General features: G+C 34.4%; 2 protein-coding genes, 1 long non-coding RNA gene and 1 pseudogene across 4 annotated transcripts; 3 read left to right on the top strand and 1 right to left on the bottom strand.

The window, feature by feature from the left end:
* Positions 1–1,136: 1,136 nt before the first annotated feature.
* On the top strand, positions 1,137–4,943 carry LOC143904463 (cytochrome P450 9e2-like). The gene is given in 2 exon segments (XM_077419172.1): positions 1,137–1,422; positions 1,424–4,943. Coding segments are annotated over 2 exon segments (1,536 nt in total). The 5' UTR covers positions 1,137–1,215; the 3' UTR covers positions 2,753–4,943.
* A 1,097-nt stretch (positions 4,944–6,040) lies between these two features.
* On the bottom strand, positions 6,041–6,612 carry LOC143904465 (uncharacterized). The gene is made up of 2 exons (XR_013258915.1): positions 6,441–6,612; positions 6,041–6,371 (listed from the first exon to the last, which is right to left on the bottom strand). It is a non-coding gene; the product is annotated as an uncharacterized LOC143904465 (long non-coding RNA).
* A 445-nt stretch (positions 6,613–7,057) lies between these two features.
* On the top strand, positions 7,058–10,338 carry LOC143904464 (cytochrome P450 9e2 pseudogene; annotated as a pseudogene).
* A 6,129-nt stretch (positions 10,339–16,467) lies between these two features.
* On the top strand, positions 16,468–20,625 carry LOC143904444 (DNA helicase MCM9). 2 transcript variants are annotated; one of them, XM_077419140.1, is made up of 11 exons: positions 16,468–16,773; positions 17,092–17,233; positions 17,516–17,677; positions 17,778–17,903; positions 17,981–18,087; positions 18,235–18,451; positions 18,570–18,803; positions 18,908–19,278; positions 19,354–19,563; positions 19,692–19,846; positions 19,940–20,625. In XM_077419140.1, the coding sequence occupies exons 1-11, from the start codon at positions 16,679–16,681 to the stop codon at positions 19,990–19,992; spliced, it is 1,872 nt and encodes a 623-aa protein (XP_077275266.1). In that variant the 5' UTR covers positions 16,468–16,678; the 3' UTR covers positions 19,993–20,625. The 2 variants fall into 2 exon arrangements, with proteins under 2 accessions (XP_077275266.1, XP_077275268.1); XM_077419142.1 differs by lacking the exon at positions 16,468–16,773 and adding an exon at positions 16,831–17,016.
* Positions 20,626–20,643: the final 18 nt, after the last annotated feature.

Here is a 20,643-nt window from a genome sequence, read left to right on the forward strand (position 1 = left end):
ACAAGTAAGCGGGAAGAGAAATCGCGCGAAACGATTTTCTTTCGTCACTCGTATCCGCGAAGTTGATGTTCGGTAAGCGCGGACGATACATCCACTCACGTTCGTCTAAGAACGAGGGAAGATCGCGCGACCAACACTACACGTGCGCGCCACATATGAGCCATTCGGTCTTTCGACACCGACTCGTGGCAATGCTGTGTTCGTATAAAAAAAGTTTGTACGAACCGAGCGAAACGCTTGAAACGCGTTCGCACGTCCGTTACGTATCGTTCGCGTCGCTCGGCTCGCCGAGCGCACCGCGCCTCTTATAGTACCCAACCGGCCGGCCGAGCGGTCGGCGACGCACGGTCTTACGCACGGCCGCTTACGGGCGCCGGTGACGAAATTTCGAGACCATCGGCACTTTTGTGACGTTTACCTATTGTATTTTTGTGTGTGTAAAATCCAAAATTATACAAACTTTCGCGCGGCGTGTTGCTTTCGCTCGCGGTCGTTACCTCCGGCGGCCGTACGGGCCGAATATTTTCCAAGTCCCGCGCGGCGTGTTGCTTTCGCTCGCGGTCGTTACCTCCGGCGGCCGTACGGGCCGAATATTTTCCAAGTCCCGCGCGGCGTGTTGCTTTCGCTCGCCGACATCTCTTTTTAAATGTGCAATTAATTATAGCAAAAAGATAAAAAAAGTATTCTTTATTTTATATATATATATATATATATATATATATATATATAATATATTTATTTTTTACCGAAATTCTATCTTATGACGGCCTTGGATGTTAAATTTACTATATACATATATATATATAATACATGTAATATATAAATATATTATTATACATAAGCGTAACAAGCACATGATAAATTAATGTCAATTATTTAATTATCAGAAATTTTTTGTATTAAAATCCAGTTTATATGGAAATATGAGATAGACTTTTTAAAAATAAAATTATAATAATGAATGACTTTTGATAGAAGTCAAGAATCTGTTGTTGTGCGCATTTAATCGCACAGCTTATCTTGTGTGATTTATGATACAAGTATCATCGCAATGATACCGAGTCCAAGAAGCGTTTCTCCCCCTTCCTACCTCGGTTTTCTTACGTATATAAATACATACATACGTATATAGAATGCGCTACACGTACGTGCTTATAACGTCCTACGTTGCGTCCGACGAAGCATCTCGTTAGTCTATTATCTCATCGCATCACGATGGTTTCGACCTTCGTGTTGTTGCTGACTACTCTAGTCGTCATCGGCGTTCTGAAAATTATTTCTGTGCTGCATCACGCGTATTTTTACTGGAGGAATAAGGGCCTACCTTACCTGCCAAATTCGCTATCGTCTTTTATAACAAGTTGGAAAGTGTTTTTGGGCTACATCTCATTTCCCGATTATTTGCAATATATATACCGTTACTTTCCCAAACGCTAAATATGTTGGAGGAATGGATTTTTTTACGCCTGCCATATTTTTGCGCGATCCTGAGCTGATTAGAGACATCATGGTGAAAGATTTTGAACATTTTCCGGATCATCGCATCTTCGTTGACGAAAGCGTAGAACCGCTGTTTGGCAAAAACGTCTTCTCCTTGCGTGGAGATCGATGGAAAGAAATGAGGACTACGCTAAGTCCCTCTTTCACCGCCAGCAAAATGAAGTTCATGTTTGATTTGATATCGAAATGTTCTCACGACTTCGTCAATTATCTGGTCGACCATCCGGAGCTCTGTCAGGAGATCGAAACAAAGGCGGCCTTTAGACGATACACCAATGACGTAATTGCTACGGCAGCCTTTGGCATAAGTGTGAATTCTATGAAAGATCGAGACAATGAGTTCTATACAAGAGGAATAGAAGCTACCACACTTTCTTCCGGACTACTAACGCTTGTTAAGTTTATATTTTTACGCGCGTGTCCACGGCTCGCTAAATTAATAGGTCTAACTCTTTTCCCGTCGGCCACGTCCAAGTTTTTTAAGAAAATCGTAGAGGAAACCATTAGAGAGCGAGAAACACAAGATATCGTCAGACCAGATATGATTCATTTGCTAATGCAGGCTCGAGACAAAGAAGGTGCCAGTGTACCGAAAATGACATTGGACGATATCGTTTCGCAAGCTTTCATCTTTTTCTTCGCTGGTTTCGATACCTCCTCGACCCTGATGTGTTTCGCTGCTCACGAGCTGGCGGTTAATCAAGATGTTCAGGATCGTCTGCGCGAGGAGATCTTGCAGCATCTTACCGAAGGAAACGGTGAGATTTCTTATGAGTCGCTATCGAAGATGTTTTACATGGACATGGTGATTTCCGAAGCTCTCAGAAAGTATCCACCATTTGTCCTCATCGATAGACTTTGCGCTAAGGAATACGAACTACCTCCGTCGCAACCAGGCAGCAAAAAAGTTATCGTCAAACCTAACAACACATTGATGTTTCCCGTTTATGCTATACATCGCGATCCAAAATATTTCCCGAACCCGGATAAGTTCGATCCCGAAAGGTTCAGCGAGGAGAACAAGGACAACATTTTACCATATAGTTATCTACCATTCGGTCACGGGCCTAGAAAGTGTATCGGCAATCGATTTGCTCTTATGGAGACTAAGATTCTGATAGCTCATCTTTTGCAAAAGTTTACTTTGAAGACTGTAGAAAAAACCGTCGAACCAGTTGTACATTATAAAAAGGAGTTTTCGCTGGCCCCTGATGGCGGATTTTGGATTGGCTTGGAGAAGAGAGAAACGTGAAAATCTTGTGCAAAGACATAATTCTATATATACGGTATAGTTGTGTTCGTAAAAATATTATCGCATTTTTAACTTGCAAAAGATTCAACGCTTTTAAAGATGATTAAAGTGTACAATAAGATTTATTTGCGCTCTATTATCATCCAATGCACAAATAGAATAATTGGTTTTGCTAAAAGGAAATGAAAAAATTGATAAGCATTGTCAGTAGCTTAAGACTCGCGAATTTACTCGTCGTGTTGATCATTTTTAATAACTTGTATAACTTCGACTTGTCGTCCAATAGCACAGTAGAGGTGATGGAGATACGATATCGTTAATTTTTTATATATAAGAGTAAATAGTTTAATTACGCGACCGTCTATTGCATGTTTTTATTTTTGAGACAGTTTTGTTGTTTATTAGTTTTAATTACCTTTACTTTTAGTTCAGATTTCTTTGTAATTTGTTGTAAAATTAAGCATTCGACGTTATACATATTATTTTTTAAGAAAATTTAATCGTATCATTAACCATTGATGCGATATACGCATTATGTACGTATCATATGCGCACTTATTTTTATATTTTAATTATAACATTTTTTATTATCTTTGAAATTGTAATATCTTATATGATACTAAAGTAAAAGTTCTCTAAAAATGCAGAAAATTATTTTATATTTCTTCAAAAAATAATCAGAGTAAAGAAAGAGAACATTGAATTTTGTATCTATTTGTATCATAAGTTTAACATCAAAGCGCATTTCTTTCAGTTGTTTCAGTTTACCTCATATAAATGCTGAAGTTTAATTGTGTTATTGCCAGTTTCTTCTCTATTGACAGTGGTCTTGTTATTGGTAGGTTTGTAGATCCGTTAGTTATTTATCAATTACTTCTTTGGTCTAATTTAATCATGTTTTTATTGTGTCCCCTGGAAAATGCCGTAAAATATTTTTGTTTGTTTGAGGAGTCAGTTTTAATTAACTTCTGAAAAATATATATACAGTGGAAAATGTAATTACACTGCAGAAATTTAAAATATCTTAAAATGATGAAAACGTTTGCTCTTTATTTAATATTAATCTTATTTAAAATAACTATTATATATTAGTTTTTTTTAACGTTTAGTAACTTTGTTTATCTGCTATTTTCCTAGTGGCAATTAATACATTTTTTTAATTTAATAATAGAAAACACCGTTTATATATATAGATACACTACAATTTTACTAAATAAAACAAAATTGCATGACAAGTAAATTAATAAAATATTAAGATAATAGAGTAACTGGGGAGAATATTTTTTTCTATTTTTCTTTTTCTTTGAAGTATCTTTGCATACTAATCTTCTCTTTCTTTTTTTATCTGTTATTTGTATATGATTTTAATAAAATATTTTGATTGTTTACTATCCATTTATAAAAAGAGCCGTGTGAAGCCTGTATCAAACTACGGATTGGGATTGGAGATTAGATTGAAATGTAATCAATCAGAATAGAGAAAATTGATCTCAAGTTTAGTGAACTATGCTTTATTGTTGAAGCTTTTATGCGATGCTGATTGGTTCTCTCATTGCATTTACAAATTTGTGATGAGCGGCTGTCATTGCATATTTTAATAGTTATGTGTATCAAGGAGTTAATAAAATATAATAGTAACAGTGTAATATTAATTGTTTGCATTTAAGTATTCAATTCGAGAATTTAAAGGTTTAAGTATTTTAGCACTTGCTTTTACGTCGACAAAGACTTCTAAACTTTTTTTTGGATGTATTTATTCAAAATTTTATTTTAGATAAGTTTTACAAAACGTTTTTATTATAATCTTTATTCTTAATTTTTTACAAAAAATTATACTTTGTGTAACATTTTATTTTTAGTAGCTTTTGTTTTCACCCTATTGACATTACGTATGAAATGTTTTGTGTACAAATGTTTTACGATGACTGATAAGGTTATATTTCAGACATCTATCTACGACGATTTAAAGTATTTGGATAGAATTAAGAAAGGGAATAAAATAACGACAAAACGAAAAAAGGAAGTAAAGAAAAGAATGAAAGAGAAAGAGTATTTCTTAAATCATACTTTGCGTTTTTCTGTGTAGTCCTTATTTGTGTCAAATTTTTATTGAAAAGGTTAAGATTACTATTTAATAAGGTAAATGAGTTTGTTATTGTTTAGAAATAAATTATTATAGTTTTTTACGCTATGTCTATTACTAATTATTTTAACACACCTCACATTATAATATTTATCTTTATGGTAAGTTTTAATTAGCTTGGAAATAAGGAACAGGATATAAAATTTTGATAATGTACAGAAAGTGAAACTTGTGTGCATTATCGGTAAAAATTAATAAAATTATAAGTCAAAGTAAAAAAGATATTTTTTAGTATTTTGAAATAATATATTAAAGTCAGATACAAAATAATGTTGGAAGATAATTAAATTTATGAATTTTGTAATTTTTTTTATAAAATATGTAAAGTATAAAATATATGAGACAGATAGAAACAAAGAAAAAAAAGGAAACAGAGAAAAAAAGAAAAAGAAAGAAGGGAGAGGAAGAGAAGGAGGTAACCCTTGAAATAATAATTAAACTTATATTATGCGTAAATCGTCGATAATAAAAGATAGCATGTTTCTTTATAATTTCTTTTCTCCGTGATTAAATGAGACGACAAAGTTAAAGATGACGAACAAGAGAAAAGGAAGCAGACGAAGTTAAAAATTCACTTTTGTAATCAAAGAGATAATAATGATAATATATCGCCTGTTAAAAATTTTATATATTATATATGTATAGTTTTTTTTCTTTCTTTTTATTTTTCGATGCTTTTAATTAATTATTAAATTTATTTTTTGAGATTTTTAATTAATTAATAAAAATGTATTTATATCTTTGCGAGACATATAAAATCAATTTAAATAAAAAGATTTGTTTGTATATAATCATTTAAAAGTCATGTTGTTATATACCGTAATTACATTTTTCTTAATGTGGTAGGGTAAACCGGGGCTCGTTGTCACACATTTAGTTCAATATTTTTTGTATTTTTCACATTCAATATTTAAGAGTACTTTGCGATATGCCAAAATTTCGAGTGAACCCTCAGCTTCAATTGGACAGTATCGAATTTTGTGTGATTGTTACTCTACAGTTGTTACATAACAATAAATAACGACAAGTTGCTTGTGACAACGTACCCGGTATCAAATGTAATTGCATGCAAAATATTATCCAAACTGTATTCAACGTAAATATCAATATATTATAGTGCGCTGCAATGTAAAAAAGTAAAATCCTTCACAAAAACATTTATTTTATTTCAAAAAAGTACAAAAAGCACGAAGTTTTCGTCTTAATCTAAATACAAAAATTCCACTCGAATGCGCAACTTATTGATATACATTTTTTCTTTTATAATCATGTCGGTGATTAAACATAAAATATTTTTACTCGTTATCGTCATCCGAAAATTTGCAATAGATTCTCATCAAATTCGTGACAACGTGCCCCGAGGGCATTTTTTTACTTCAAACAGCTTCATGGCCGACACGTTTGAGATATTCATAAGGTTAGGTATTGCACGCGGTAGGTAAAAGTACATACTTTAAGATAATATAAAGGTCTATTCTGAAAAAACATAAGCTTCATGTCCAGTACGCCAGTACGTTGAATATTAGACAATAAAATTTTACTTACGGTCGCAAAAAACTTTCAAGTTGATTTTACGTCAACACGGCTGGAGCAATCTCAACACTGTAAACACACCAAAGATGGGCATACACTAACACGTTTTGGGAATGACGGGTGCTCTGCCCTCTGGTTATTAGTTTTTTAAATAGAACCGATGTGACAACGTGCCCTGTGTGTACTAAAAAAATAGTAATATTAAATATTGTCGAAAATGTTGTTTTGTGTAATAATATAGTGAAAAAGTTAAATGTGCGGCGCGCGCTTGTAGTGTTTAATATATGTATATATTAATATTACACATAATATTTTATATGTATAAGCGTAACAAGCACATGATGAATTAATGTCAATTATTTAATCATCAGACACTTTTTGTATTAAAATCTAATTTTAATGAAAATATGAGATAAACTTTTTTAATATAAAATTATAATAATAAATAACTTTTGATATAAGTCACGATATTAAAATCTGTTGTTGTGCGCATTTAATCGCACAGCTTATCTTGTTTGACTATGGATGCGACAAGTATCATCGCAATGATTTCAAGTCCAAGAAGCATTTCTCCCCTCCTATCTTGGTTTTCTTACATATATAGGTATACGTACATGCATAATTTATAACGTATTTATAACGTTCTACGTCGCGTCCGACGAAGCATCTCGTTAGTCTGTTATCTCATCGCATCACGATGGTTTCGACCTTCGTGTTGTTGCTGACTACTCTAGTCGTCATCGGCGTTCTGAAAATTTTTTCTGTGCTGCATCACGCGTATTTTTACTGGAGGAATAAGGGTCTACCTTACCTGCCAAATTCGCTATCGTCTTTTATAACAGTTTCGAAAGTGTTTATAGGCTACATCCCATTGGCCGATTATTGCCAATATATATACCGTTTCTTTCCAAACGCTAAATATGTTGGAGGGATGAATTTTTTTACGCCTGCCATTATTTTGCGCGACCCCGAGCTGATTAAAGACATCATGGTGAAAGATTTTGAACATTTTCCGGATCATCTCGGCTTCGTTGACGAAAGCGTAGAACCGCTGTTTGGCAAAAACGTCGCTTTCTTGCGCGGAGATCGTTGGAAAGAAATGAGGAATACACTGAGTCCCTCTTTCACCGCCAGCAAAATGAAGTTCATGTTCGATTTGATATCGAAATGTTCTCACGACTTCGTCAATTATCTGGTCGACCATCCGGAGCTCTGTCAGGAGGTCGAAACAAAGGCGGCCTTTAGCCGATACACCAATGACGTAATTGCTACGGCAGCCTTTGGCATAAGTGTAAATTCTATGAAAGATCGAGACAATGAGTTCTATACAAGAGGAATAGAGACTTCCAAATTTATTTCCGGACCACTAGCATTTGTTAAGATTATATTTTTACGCGCGTGTCCACGGCTCGCTAAATTAATAGGTCTAACTCTTTTCCCGTCGGCTACGTCCAAGTTTTTTAAGAAAATCGTAGAGGAAACCATTAAAGCGCGAGAAACACAAGATATCGTCAGACCAGATTTAATTCATTTGCTAATGCAGGCTCGGGACAAGGACAGTGCCAGTGTACCGAAAATGACATTAAACGACATCGTTTCGCAAGCTTTCATCTTTTTCTTCGCTGGTTTCGATACCTCCTCGACCCTGATGTGTTTCGCTGCTCACGAGCTGGCGGTTAATCAAGATATTCAGGATCGCCTGCGCGAGGAGATCTTGCAGCATCTTACCGAAGGAAACGGTGAGATTTCTTACGAGTTGCTATCGAAGATGTCTTACATGGACATGGTGATTTCCGAGACTCTCAGAATGTATCCACCAACGATCCTCACCGATAGACTTTGCGTTAAGGAATACCAACTACCTCCGTCGCAACCAGGCAGCAAAAATGTGATCGTCAAACCTGACAATATATTGATGTTTCCCGTTTATGCTTTACATCGCGATCCAAAATATTTTCCGAACCCGGATAAGTTCGATCCCGAAAGGTTCAACGAGGAGAACAAGGACAACATTTTACCATACAGTTATCTACCATTCGGTCACGGGCCTAGAAAGTGTATCGGGAATCGATTTGCTCTTATGGAGACTAAGATTCTGATAGCTCATCTTTTACAAAAGTTTACTTTGAAGTCTGTAGAAAAAACCGTCGAACCAATTGTACATTATAAAAAGGAGTTTTCACTGGCCCCTGATGGCGGATTCTGGATTGGCTTGGAGAAAAGAGAAACGTGAAAATCTTGTGCGAAACTCTTGTGCGAAAATCTTGTACATAATTCTACGGAATAGTTGTGTTCGTCAAAATATTATGGCATTTTTAACTTGCAAAACATTTAATGCTTTTAAAGATGATTAAAAGTGTACAATAAAATTTGCGCAATATTTTCATCTAATGCATAAATCAAATAATTGTTTTTGCTAAAGAAAATGAAAAAATTGATAAGCATTGTCACTCGCGAGTCTACTCACGAGACGTGCTGATCATTTTTAAGGACTTATCTATAACTTCAACTTATCATCCAATAGCACAGTAGAGGTAATAGAGACGATATCGTTAATTCGTTATATAAGAGTAAATAGTTTTATTACGCGACTGTCTATTTTTTACTTTTAAGACAATTTTGTTTCTTATTAGTTCAAATTACTTTTACTTTTAGTTCAGATTTATTTGTAATTTGTTGTAAAATTAAGCATTTGACGTTATACATAACATTTGTTAAGAAAATTTAATCGTATTATTAACCGTTGGTTGGTGCGATATACGCATTATGTATACGTATCGTATGCGCACTTTTTCATATTTTAATTATAACATTTTTAATATCTTTAAAATTAGAATATCTTATATGATACCTTAGTAAAAGTTCTAAAAATGCGGAAAATTATTTTACATCACAAGTGCGTGGAAAGTGGCACGTTACGCGCGTGACGTGTGCGTAATGGACCACTTTCTACGCACTTGCAATATAAAATAGGGTGTGTAACACGTGTGTTAAGTTGAAAATTGGACGTGCGAGTGGTCGCACTCGCCTCTTGTTACACAAATAATTATTATATTCCATCAGAAAATAATCAGAGTAAATAGAGAGAACATTGAATTTTATATTTATTTGGTTGTTTCAGTTTACCCCATATAAATGCTGAATTGTGTCATTGCCAGTTTCCCATCTATTGACAGTGATCTTGTCATTGGTACGTTTATGTATACGTTAGATACTTATTTATCAATTACTTTTTTAACCTAATTTAATCATATTTCTATATTGTGTCTCTTGAAAAATGTTATAAAATATTTTTGTTTGGTTGAGAAGTAAGTTTTAATTAACTTCTGAAATAAAGATATGTAGTAGAAAATGTAATTACACTGCAGAAATTTAAAATACTTTAAAATGATCAAAACGTTAGCTCAATATTTAATATAAATTTTATTTAATAATTACTATATATATTAGTTTAACGTTCAGTAACTTTGTTTTATTTAAGAAATTATAACTCACGAACAAATTGACGAAATTTAATGTTTCAGCGCGCAAATTAAAGTTAAAAGTAGTGCGAATGAGAAAAAATATGAGATAATTATTAATTAAATAGAAATACTTAATTTTTTGTCGCCTTAAATTTGAAATTTTAAATAGTACAGAAGGACTTTAAGGATGCCAGAAAAAGAATTTCTGAATAAGAAAAGACGAATTTGGAGTGTAAAAGATATGTTTTATGTAAAAAAAATTATACTATTTTTATAATCACAAGCTCCTCCCCACCTCTTCCGCCTGTCTCTGAGAGCTCTGAGCTATAATAGTCCTCTGTGGAATGCAAAATTTTTTGTAACAACAAAAATATTTGAAATACGCTTAAATTGTACACAAAAATACATTTTTATTAAAAAAAAAATTCTCACTTACCTACACACAACACTGACGTAATTCTCCAACCATCCACTTTTGAAATTTTTTCTGTTTGCCGTTTCGAGAGTAAGCTTTAAAAACATTTAATTGTTTAATGCACGCTACGAACCTATGTGGCACCTCGTTTCGCATGGAAAGTGTATGCGTGAACTATTTCAACATATATATTAGTTATTTATGCCTTCCAATACTCAAAATAGCTGCTATATTTTCCAAACTTTTTTTTGTTAATATAATTTTTTAACAAATAACGAGCGACGGCTAAAACCTTCTGAAGGTCACTCGGGGTCATGACCTTGACAACATATATCAAGGTCATTGAAATCGGTGAGGTCGCCCTTAATCTAAACATATATTTACCAAGTTATATTTATTTTGAGCTTTAATACTGCATATCTCGAAAACTAAAGCAGTTAACCCTATAAGACTTATATAATTCTTTGTTCAACGTAAAAAATACTACCAGAAACCACAGTCAAATCAAGGGGCACCAGTTATCGTGTTTGTGCCTATCGTTGGCTTGGCGTGAGAAAATCTTCCCTATCGTTGATCGCAAATATCTGGGCAACCATCCAATATATAGAGGTGATTTAAAAAGGACTGTTTAGTTTATACTCTGCGCTATTGGAATATCTCGATTTTATTACTGTAAACAATTACGTCCTTCCGTTTATTTAACATGATAAAGCGCGCGCGTGCCGTAAAGATCGGGCGCCAAATGATTTCTGACTGTCATAAAACGCTTATATCTCGGCAACCGTAAATGATAGAAAAATGATTAAAAAAAGACTTTGTACTTTGTACTTTGCCCTATTGGCATTACCTAATTGTATTACTCGTAATCATGTACTTTCGTTTATTAAAGCAATAAAGCGCGAGCTGGCCAGAAGAATCGCGCGCCTCGCCGCATTCATCATTTTCATTAAAACTTTTATATCTCGGCAATCGTAAAAGACAGAAAGATGATTCAAAAATAATTTTTTAGATCGTGCTCTACTCTATTAGAATTGCTCACTTTTATTATTGGCAATTATTTATTTCCGTTTATTAAAACAAAAAAGCGCGCAAAATCTTAAAGATTCGGGCGTCAAGCGATTTTTTATTTACTTTACTTTAAACGCTTATATCTTGGCAACTGCAAACGATAGAAAAACGATTCAACAAGCACTCGTTAGTTTAAAATCTGCGCTATTGGAATTAATCATTATTAATATTGGCAATTTTTCAGTTTCGATTACTAAGACGAGAAAGCGCGCAAGATCTTAACGAAATGTGCGCTGAGCGACTTTTTATTATCATTAAACATTTATCGTATATCAATCATAAATGATACATCAAAGCATATATATGATTAAACGGTATAACTTTTCGGGACATTGTCTCATTTCTAAGATTTCTGGAAAATGACATTTCGATGCACATTGTCACGTTTCTAAGATTTCGAGATTATGCCCTTTCAGCACATTGTCATACTTTTCATAAAGCATATAAATACAGAGTATTCTGTGCTTGAATCAAAAGCACAAACTATCGTCTGTTTTAATTGTAATCCTTTAAATTTTTATTCCAAAACATTTTTCGAATAAATTTGGGCCATATATATTCCATTACCAATTACATCTTGAATTGTAAGCAAGGATATACTCTCGGCTAGATTCTGTACGGTATATTTTTACGTATTTTTTCTATGGCTCTCTATCGTTTCACACAGTCGTGTCAACCGTCAACCAACACCAACACAGTGGGCGCATCAATGGACAAATAAACGTAGTGTTAATGGTTCGAGGGAGAACATGATATTTCCGGACATACCGATGGCATTCAACTTTCTATAATTTCACTTGGAAGCCACCAGCTACTGCCTGCGGCTGACAACTTATATGGAATTGTGCTTGCAGGAAATGTGCGGTATACGTATGACTTAAACTCCAACGATTTACCACGCTTCGATCGAATGGAGCGAAAATGTGCGTTTCGGGCGAAATTTCATGCACGAGATAGGTGTCCGTCGATCGAGCGACACCGGGATTATTGTTGGCACAAAGTTGAAGAATTTCAATGGAGAACGATTTCCGTCTCGTTACGAGTTCATCGTTTACTTTTATTCGGATGGCGTTTCTCTACAAATAAGATATATCGTTAACATCGAAAAATCTGAAAGACCGATCACCTCCTACGCTTCTGTGAAAAAAATAGCGTAATAAGAATTGAAGAATACAATACTATTAATTTGATATATTATTAATCGTACTGTAACAATACACTTTTTAATCGTACTTTATTATTTCTATGTTTTATTATTTTTTCAGCATATAGTTATTTGGGTCAGTTCTTATTTTAGTAGTGCTGAATTTATTTGAAATAGAGATTTTTGCATCAACTTGCAGACTTGCAGACTTTTGTGGAGATTCGAAGGAAAATTACGTTACGTGTTTACACTATTTCGTGTCAAAGAGTTTGAGTTCTATTATTTCATACGGTCGAAATGTACCACTGTGTCTGCTTTTAAAGCGATGCATATTATATGTATATGTTATTTACAACTTCTTCCCCGATGGTTTAAAACGTCTCATTCAATGATATACTGTAATGCTAAAGCAAAAGAGAGAGTAACTGATGCAGCTCTCAGAAATGTACACATTGCATTTTATTTATACAATATTTATGTATTCTAGAGAGTCATACAGTTAAAATCATTATGCGATCTCCCTGATAATGTAATTTTAATATTATATAATTCTCTAATGTCTGCGTATTATATGAACGTTTAAACGCGCACGGAAACGGACGTAAAGGATAAATTAAAACGAAGCCCTTTTGAAGATCCACGAGATCACAAGACTTATGCTCGCGATGTTAGAGTACAAAATGGATGAGACAAGTTTTGTGTGTGATCGTGCGCGGACCAATTATACCTCGGCATATATATCCGGGTACGCGCGGCACAGTAACGCTAATTACACTGTTTCTCTCTACCATCGTGTATCCCAACCAGTAATTTATAACTCAGAAACAGGTCGTAAAGGGAATCGTTACTAATGACATCGTAAAACCAATACAGACGTCATATATTTAATATACATTATATCCCTACTTGAAATGTCGCTCGGTGCTCCAATTTAAATCAAACCCCTCCGGGATGTATTGGGGACCCGGGAAAGAAATATAGTACCGGATGAGAATCGACAAATAAAAAGATGAATTACGCCGCGATACATTTTCCTAAATCGGATATCGTTAAAACGTTGATTAACGAACGCTTTGTTTCCGGACGCTCGACTTCGATTTCCAGTCTTTCTTTTTTCGCTCAATATAAAGCATTTTGTTCATGAAGAGGATGAATGCGTAAGTAACGTAAACCTGTGCAATTCAAAATATAAGAACGGAATATCCGTAAATGAATTAATCTAAAAAAAACTATGATTTTAACAATACTGATCGTAATAATATTATTAATTGCATTTTTTGCATTAATAACGTATACGTACTTACCTGAACAATTAACCGATTTAATTATAAAAAAAACATATAAATTATACATTAACAAATGTAAAATCTTTTGGAGTAAATACAATAACTTTAATATTAGTCGTACACTCTTGACAGAGTGGTCGTGGTTATAAACTTTTTTACATCATTCATAACTCTCGTGGGAATATAAATAGTGTGGTGGTTTCCCGTTGCCTTCCACACCGCTGTACAGAAGCCGTCCTATTGGATAGCGCCTTCTGCTTTTTCCTGAGGTACTTCATGGCGGTCGACGGCTATGAGTGGACCAACTGCTTAACGTCTCTTTCCGAAAGACGGAGCCCAGTTTTCCCATCTAGAGGCTACCTCTATCCGTCAGATGGGGGGTGCGGTATTTTTACTGAGAAATTCTCAGTGGCCCAGTGGGATTCGAACCCGGTTCTCCGGATTACAAATCTGGCGCTGTACCCACTAGACCAGCCGCACCAATATTGGAGTAAATACAATAAAAGAAACATTCATTGGATTCAGAGATTAGATATGGGAAAATATTTATAATAACATTCCTGGATTAAGCACATTAAAAGACACATTCATTAGATTCAGAGATTGGATACGGGAAAATATTTATAATAACATTCCTGGATTAAGCACATTAAAAGACACATTCATTAGATTCAAAGATTGGATATATAATTAATTTGATCCCGTAATGAATGTATGAATAAGGAAAAACAGAGGTAAGGCAATAGAGATATTTTAATTGCTCTTGTAAAATTCGTAATTTATTGCATATCCCCGCAGGGTTCGCAATCTACTACCAATAACTACCCTTCTCCTCTCACTTTAACCCTTTGGACCAACGGCTTAACGTCTCTTTCCGAAAGACGGAGCCCAGTTTGCTCCGCACAAGGGCCTGAATCTTGCACGGAGAGGCGCAGCTTTCGGAAAAACATTCCACGGCTCTAGTGGACTCGAATCTGGTTCCTCAGATTACGAGTCTGCCGCCCTCGGCAATTTGTCGGCCGGGCGGACGTTTCCCGGTGCGATTCCCTTTGGGTCCGCACGCATGTGGGATTCGATTAATAAAAATTGTTTTACTTCATCCGCATTGCTTTGAGTTCTTTGATTATACATTAAATAGTTAGGCAAAAATATATTTATCTATTTTTGTTTACTTTGCGTTTCGTTGGATGAGAAAAAAAATTTGCACGCATAATAAATATTTGGGTAACCATCGGTCCCTCTCTATATAAATAATTCCTTTCATACAAAGTAATAAGCAAAATAAAGGAAAGAGAAAAAGCAACACACGGTGTAAAAAAAATTACAGGAAAATCGAGCGAAAAACTCTCCCAGCGGATATTATATATTATCTCTGTCATGTATATTTTCATCGATTTCCGTTTGCTTCGGCTGCTGTTTGAACGAGCGAAAAATCCGATTTCATCGTAACTAAAATATATATTCAGGAGCCTGGAATATATCTATTCGGCCGAGGCGTTCATTCAACAACCATTTATTCCCACCCCCTCATCGTTATCACCAAAAATTAGGAGTAGAAAAGGTTTCCAATGTTGCGGAAGAAGTTTTGCCGCAGAGTCCTGCACGAAACCGCGACGCGGAATTATAGGACAGTATATAGACTATATAGACAGTCGAGACACACACACGAGGGATCGATTAATAGAGGGTCGGTCGCCGATGCGGTTTGGCGAAAAGTAACCGAAACTGCGGACCGAGCCCTCTCGGAGCGTGGCGCGAGAACGGTTTCCGGCTCAAATGGAATTTCAAGCGTTTAACTGACAGCTGACGAATCTGCGGCATTGATGGCGTTTTAGCAATCACCGCCGCGTGCCAGGCGTGACATTTTTATCGAAATAGATGGTGTATATAGCAATGTGGGGATGAATACAAATCTCATTTGCAAATAAAGCTAAATTATAATAAGAGAAATAGGATCGTAACGATATAATTTTAAGTCCGACAAATAATCGGCGCGCAGTTCGTTGGAAAAATTATATGTATATATATAGACATATATGTATACAGAAACTAATATAAGGCTTTCAAAGACCTAAGCTTGGATCGCATGGCTTTTGATTCTAATTGTTTGTATAAAGCTAAATTAAGTTAACAATAAATAAATAAATATATAAAAATAACACGTACATTATTAAATTAATTATAATATTAAATTAATTAATAGAATTTTGTAGTCTTTTGACTTTTATGCAGGAATATCAAAACTGTTATAAACATTTACCCTGGTAAAAAATTTTCTCATATTTTTTTAGAAATTTTGTAAGAATTGGAACTCTTACGAAAAATTCTGAAAAAATAAATAAAATTTCTTGAAAAAAGATACTTTCAGAAATAATTGATGATTTTCGAAATATTTCAGTATCCGTATATCGTATGAAAATTTTTCTGATAAATTATTGCAGATTTTCTCATATTTATTTAAGATTTCTAAAATGAAAAACGTTCCAATTAAAATTCTGAGAAAATCTAAAAATTTTTATAGAAATTCTAATTCTAAGAGTATGAAAAATTCCGAGATATTTTTCCACCACAGCAAAATGCTAATTTTCTGATTTATCTCAATTATTAAAGTTGTTTTATTCATTTATACTTCAATATAGCTCAGTACACTTCAACTAGTCGGATCCTGTAAAAATTTGTGATAGGAATCTGTAGAGAAAAAGAGAGGGAAAAAGAGTCGCAACGAATCAGCTGGTAGCCAACTCTACCTGACAATCTGAGATCGTTTGGCGGGAAGATAACCACTAACCACGTGTTATTTATGGTGTGCCTCGGGAATCTTGGGATATATCTTCGAGTTAAAGATCAGTGACATTTCACTGTAAAATATCAACATGCTTCAAGATTATCTCTTGAAGCACCACACGAAAGACTTGGAAGACATATTAAATGCTACAGAAGATCACTTATTTTATTCGATATACGTAAAGTAAGTCTTTACAAGCATTTGCTAGGTTAGACTAGTGTGATGTATCTCATTGAGGCTGCGGTCCACTTGACGTTACAAATGCTTTGAAGCGTTCTTTTTCTCCTTCTTTCTTCATTGAACTCGCTGCACTAGTTCAGAGTTCATTTTTTTTACTCCACATTGGAAGGAAACTCTGAACTAGTGCAGCCAGTTCAGAAATATAAAACAGACCCAAGGATTGCCTGCGTAAAATCTCTTAAAAATGTATCAATAAGAATTTTAATAAAAGTTATAATAATCCCGTAATCGTGTTCTTATCATATATTAATGACTTTTCAGCTTCGTGTCATTATTTGAGGCTGATGCAGAGAGTGCACAGAAAATCTTACGTAATCCTAAACACTATTTACCACTGTGTAACGAGGCAGCAGTAAAAGCTCAGGAACAACTATGCAAAACTCAGCAAATAGTAAAGACCAGGGTATGAGACTTTATCAGTTATTATTGCATGTGAATTATGTGCATATTATTTGACTAGGAACGATTATTTTTATTTTGACAAATAAATCTTGAAGTCTATGTCAATTAAAGTGATATTTACATTTTATCTAATTTATTTTTTATATAATATATTAACTAGAAAGATATTACATTATTGTAAATATTTAAAATAGACACAGATATATAATTTATATACTGTTGTTAATAAATATTAGTATATTCTTATCTGTGTGTGGATCTTACTTTATTATACTATATGCAGGTTCACATTCGAATTACCGCAGTACCATTAAAAATCGACGTAGGTAAAATTGGTGAGCTAGTTTCGACATCCGGAATTGTGGTACGCATGTCTCAGCCCACAGTTATGAAATTGAAGAAACGTTTTGTCTGTAGAAAATGCAAGCATATTAATATAGTGAAAGTAGGTGAACTTCATGTTTAACGAAAAGCATAATATGAAATAACGACAAATTACAGTTTAAAGGTAGTGTAATGAAAAGTCTTAATTTTTTTCCTTATAGTTAGAATGGGAAAAACAATTGTTTAGAAATATTAAAAGTTGCGAATCATGTCGTTCTCAAGGTGTGACAGCTTCAACGTCTTTAGAACAAGATGATTGTTCTGATTACCAGGAAATGAAGATTCAGGTACAGAAGAAAACTTAATTTTACTATTAGAAATATGTAAAGTATATTATATACTTGAACAACAATTTTGTATACAGGATAAATGTAAAATAGATACAAGGAGTTGCTATTCGGTGGGTCTGCAAGTAGTTTTGTTGGATGATCTTGTTGACAAATGTAAACCTGGAGATAATGTAGATGTCAGGTTCACAAATTACATATTTTTGTATTTTATCAATGTGTATCTATAATTGATATATAATTTAGAAAAAAATACCAATATTATAATTAATAAAATTAGAAAATTTGATTTAACGATTAACTTCAGTTATAAATATAAAAATATTTGTAGTGGAGTAGTTATACGAAAATGGGGCACGTTGAAGGTTGGTCATCGCGCGGAAGCTACGACGTTCCTGATGGCAAATAGCATTTCCATACGCAGGAAAATCACTGACGCAACGTTCTCTACAGGAGAAATAAAAGACACTTTTACAGCGTATTGGGAACATTATCGAGAGAATGCGTTATCTGGCAGGGATAATATTCTCGCCTCTATTTGTCCACAAGTAAATTTAAATTTAATATTCTTAAATATTACATGAAGTAATATTTTATAATTCATGTCATTAATATCTCTCAAAAATTTTAATAAACCCATTCTGTTTCTTTTTTGGTTTTCGATAGTTATATGGGATGTATATTGCGAAATTAGCGTTGGCCGTTGTGTTGTGCGGTGGTGTGACGAAAACTAATGAAACGGGAACGCGTATAAGAGGTGAGTCTCATCTTCTTCTGGTCGGTGATCCTGGCACTGGCAAATCACAATTGCTTCGTGTTGCGTCTCGACTGACTACTCGGTCTGTCTTTACAACCGGTGTCGGAAGCACTGCCGCTGGACTTACAGCAGCTGCTGTCAAAGTTAGTACATGTTAAATGCTTTATTTCCATTCATCGTTTTTAGTTAAGCGATCATTTTGTAAATGAGAAAGATAGAGATATCTACTGTGAAAAATATATTACAGGATTCGGACGGTTGGCATTTAGAAGCCGGAGCTCTAGTGCTTGCAGACGGAGGTGTGTGTTGCGTGGACGAGTTCATAACAATGAGTTCGCATGATAGAACCTCTGTACACGAAGCGATGGAACAGCAAACGATCTCCATCGCCAAAGCTGGCATGGTGAGCACGCTAAACAGTCGCTGTTCCGTTATTGCGGCCATCAATCCAGACGGTGGATGTTTCACAGGCGAAGAATGGAAAACCTGCTTGGGAAATCCTCTTTTGTCGCGCTTCGATCTGATTCTTCTTCTAAGAGACACTAGAAATCCCGAATGGGACAGATTGACGTCGATTCACATTTTGAAAGCTGCCTGTGAAGACGAAGAAAACAATTCGTAATAATATCCGCATTTTCCCTCTCACACAATCGATGTTGCGATCATAGTAATAAAACATATGAAATGTTACAGATATTCCGAAGCGTATATGGGTCCTTTGAATTTAACGGGCTTGTGGTCGGAAGAGACTCTCTGCGAATATTTCGCACACGTGCGTGCATTAAAGCCAACGCTAACCGAAGACGCAAAAAAGATACTCAGTGCAACTTATCTTCATCATAGATCAGACCCGTATAGAAAGCCTGAGAGAACGACAGTGCGACTCTTAGATAGTCTTATCAGGTAAAGCGAAAAAGTAATCATTTAAATTGGTCATCAATAATAAGACGAGAGATTCTCTTTTTCGAATGTTGTTTGTCCTGACTCAATTTCGATTATCGGCGATCTATAACGTCATTGGATATTTTCAGATTAGCTGAAGGCCACGCAAAACTCATGTACCGAACTAAAGTAGAGGTCATTGATGCTGTGACTGCAGCAGAATTGGTTGGAACTACACTATTAAATAGTTCCGATGCCGGTTGTCCATTTCCAACAGATCCAATAGCAACATATCATTTAAAAGGTAGATATATTAGACAATTTACGAAGTAGTATAAATTATATAAAATATTTTAGCATTTTTTATACGATACTAATATTTCAATATTTTTTACAGCAAATGACTTACTCAAAAGGCTTAATTTACAGGAATTGGAACCATACATATAAAGACGTAACTTGCCAATATATCATAATCGAGATTAAAAATTATTTATTTTTAAATTAATGATATTTTTATTATAAACTAGCTGACCCGGCGAACTTCGTACCGCCTAACCTCCTTCCCGCTCTCTCTCTCTCTCTCTCTCTCTCTCTCTCTCTCTCTCTCTCTCTCTCACCCCTCTCCCTCCCCCTCACCCCTCTCTTCCTCTCTCCCTCCCTCTATGTATTTTTTCTATGTATTTGGATATCTTTCTAGAATTTTTTTTTTTTACGTGAAAAACTATTCCGGAAAATTCTACCCCTATTTCATATACAATACTTTCAAAATCTGTCCAGCCGTTCTTGAGTTATAAATGGTGTAACTAACCCGACTTTGTTTTATATATATAGATATCTATTAGACTTGATAATCTTCATAAAACTTGACATTTGATGATTTCGCATAGAAAATTTTATATCTGATATTTATTATATCTTTAAAAATTATTTTTAAACATTTTAATTGTATTGTTTATATATATTTATTACCATTATAATACGTGAAGAAATACAAATAAACCGTCGTATATCTCAGTTCCAACAAATAACATTTGTTAACGCTTTAATTGAAAAAAATTATACAAATTTATAAAATTTCCAGTAAAATTCAATCTTCCT

Source organism: Temnothorax americanus, unplaced genomic scaffold (assembly GCF_048541705.1).
Source record: "Temnothorax americanus isolate GAGA-0224 unplaced genomic scaffold, ASM4854170v1 Scaffold52, whole genome shotgun sequence".
Classification (NCBI taxonomy): Eukaryota; Metazoa; Arthropoda; class Insecta; order Hymenoptera; family Formicidae; genus Temnothorax; species Temnothorax americanus.

Bases quoted from the DNA above. Each gene is read 5' to 3' on its own strand.
- LOC143904444 (XM_077419140.1), top strand. From the start codon at position 16,679: ATGCTTCAAGATTATCTCTTGAAGCACCACACGAAAGACTTGGAAGAC. The intron at 17,678-17,777 runs GTAGGTGAACTT...TTTTCCTTATAG, and splicing joins AGCATATTAATATAGTGAAA to TTAGAATGGGAAAAACAATT. The intron at 19,847-19,939 runs GTAGATATATTA...TATTTTTTACAG, and splicing joins AGCAACATATCATTTAAAAG to CAAATGACTTACTCAAAAGG.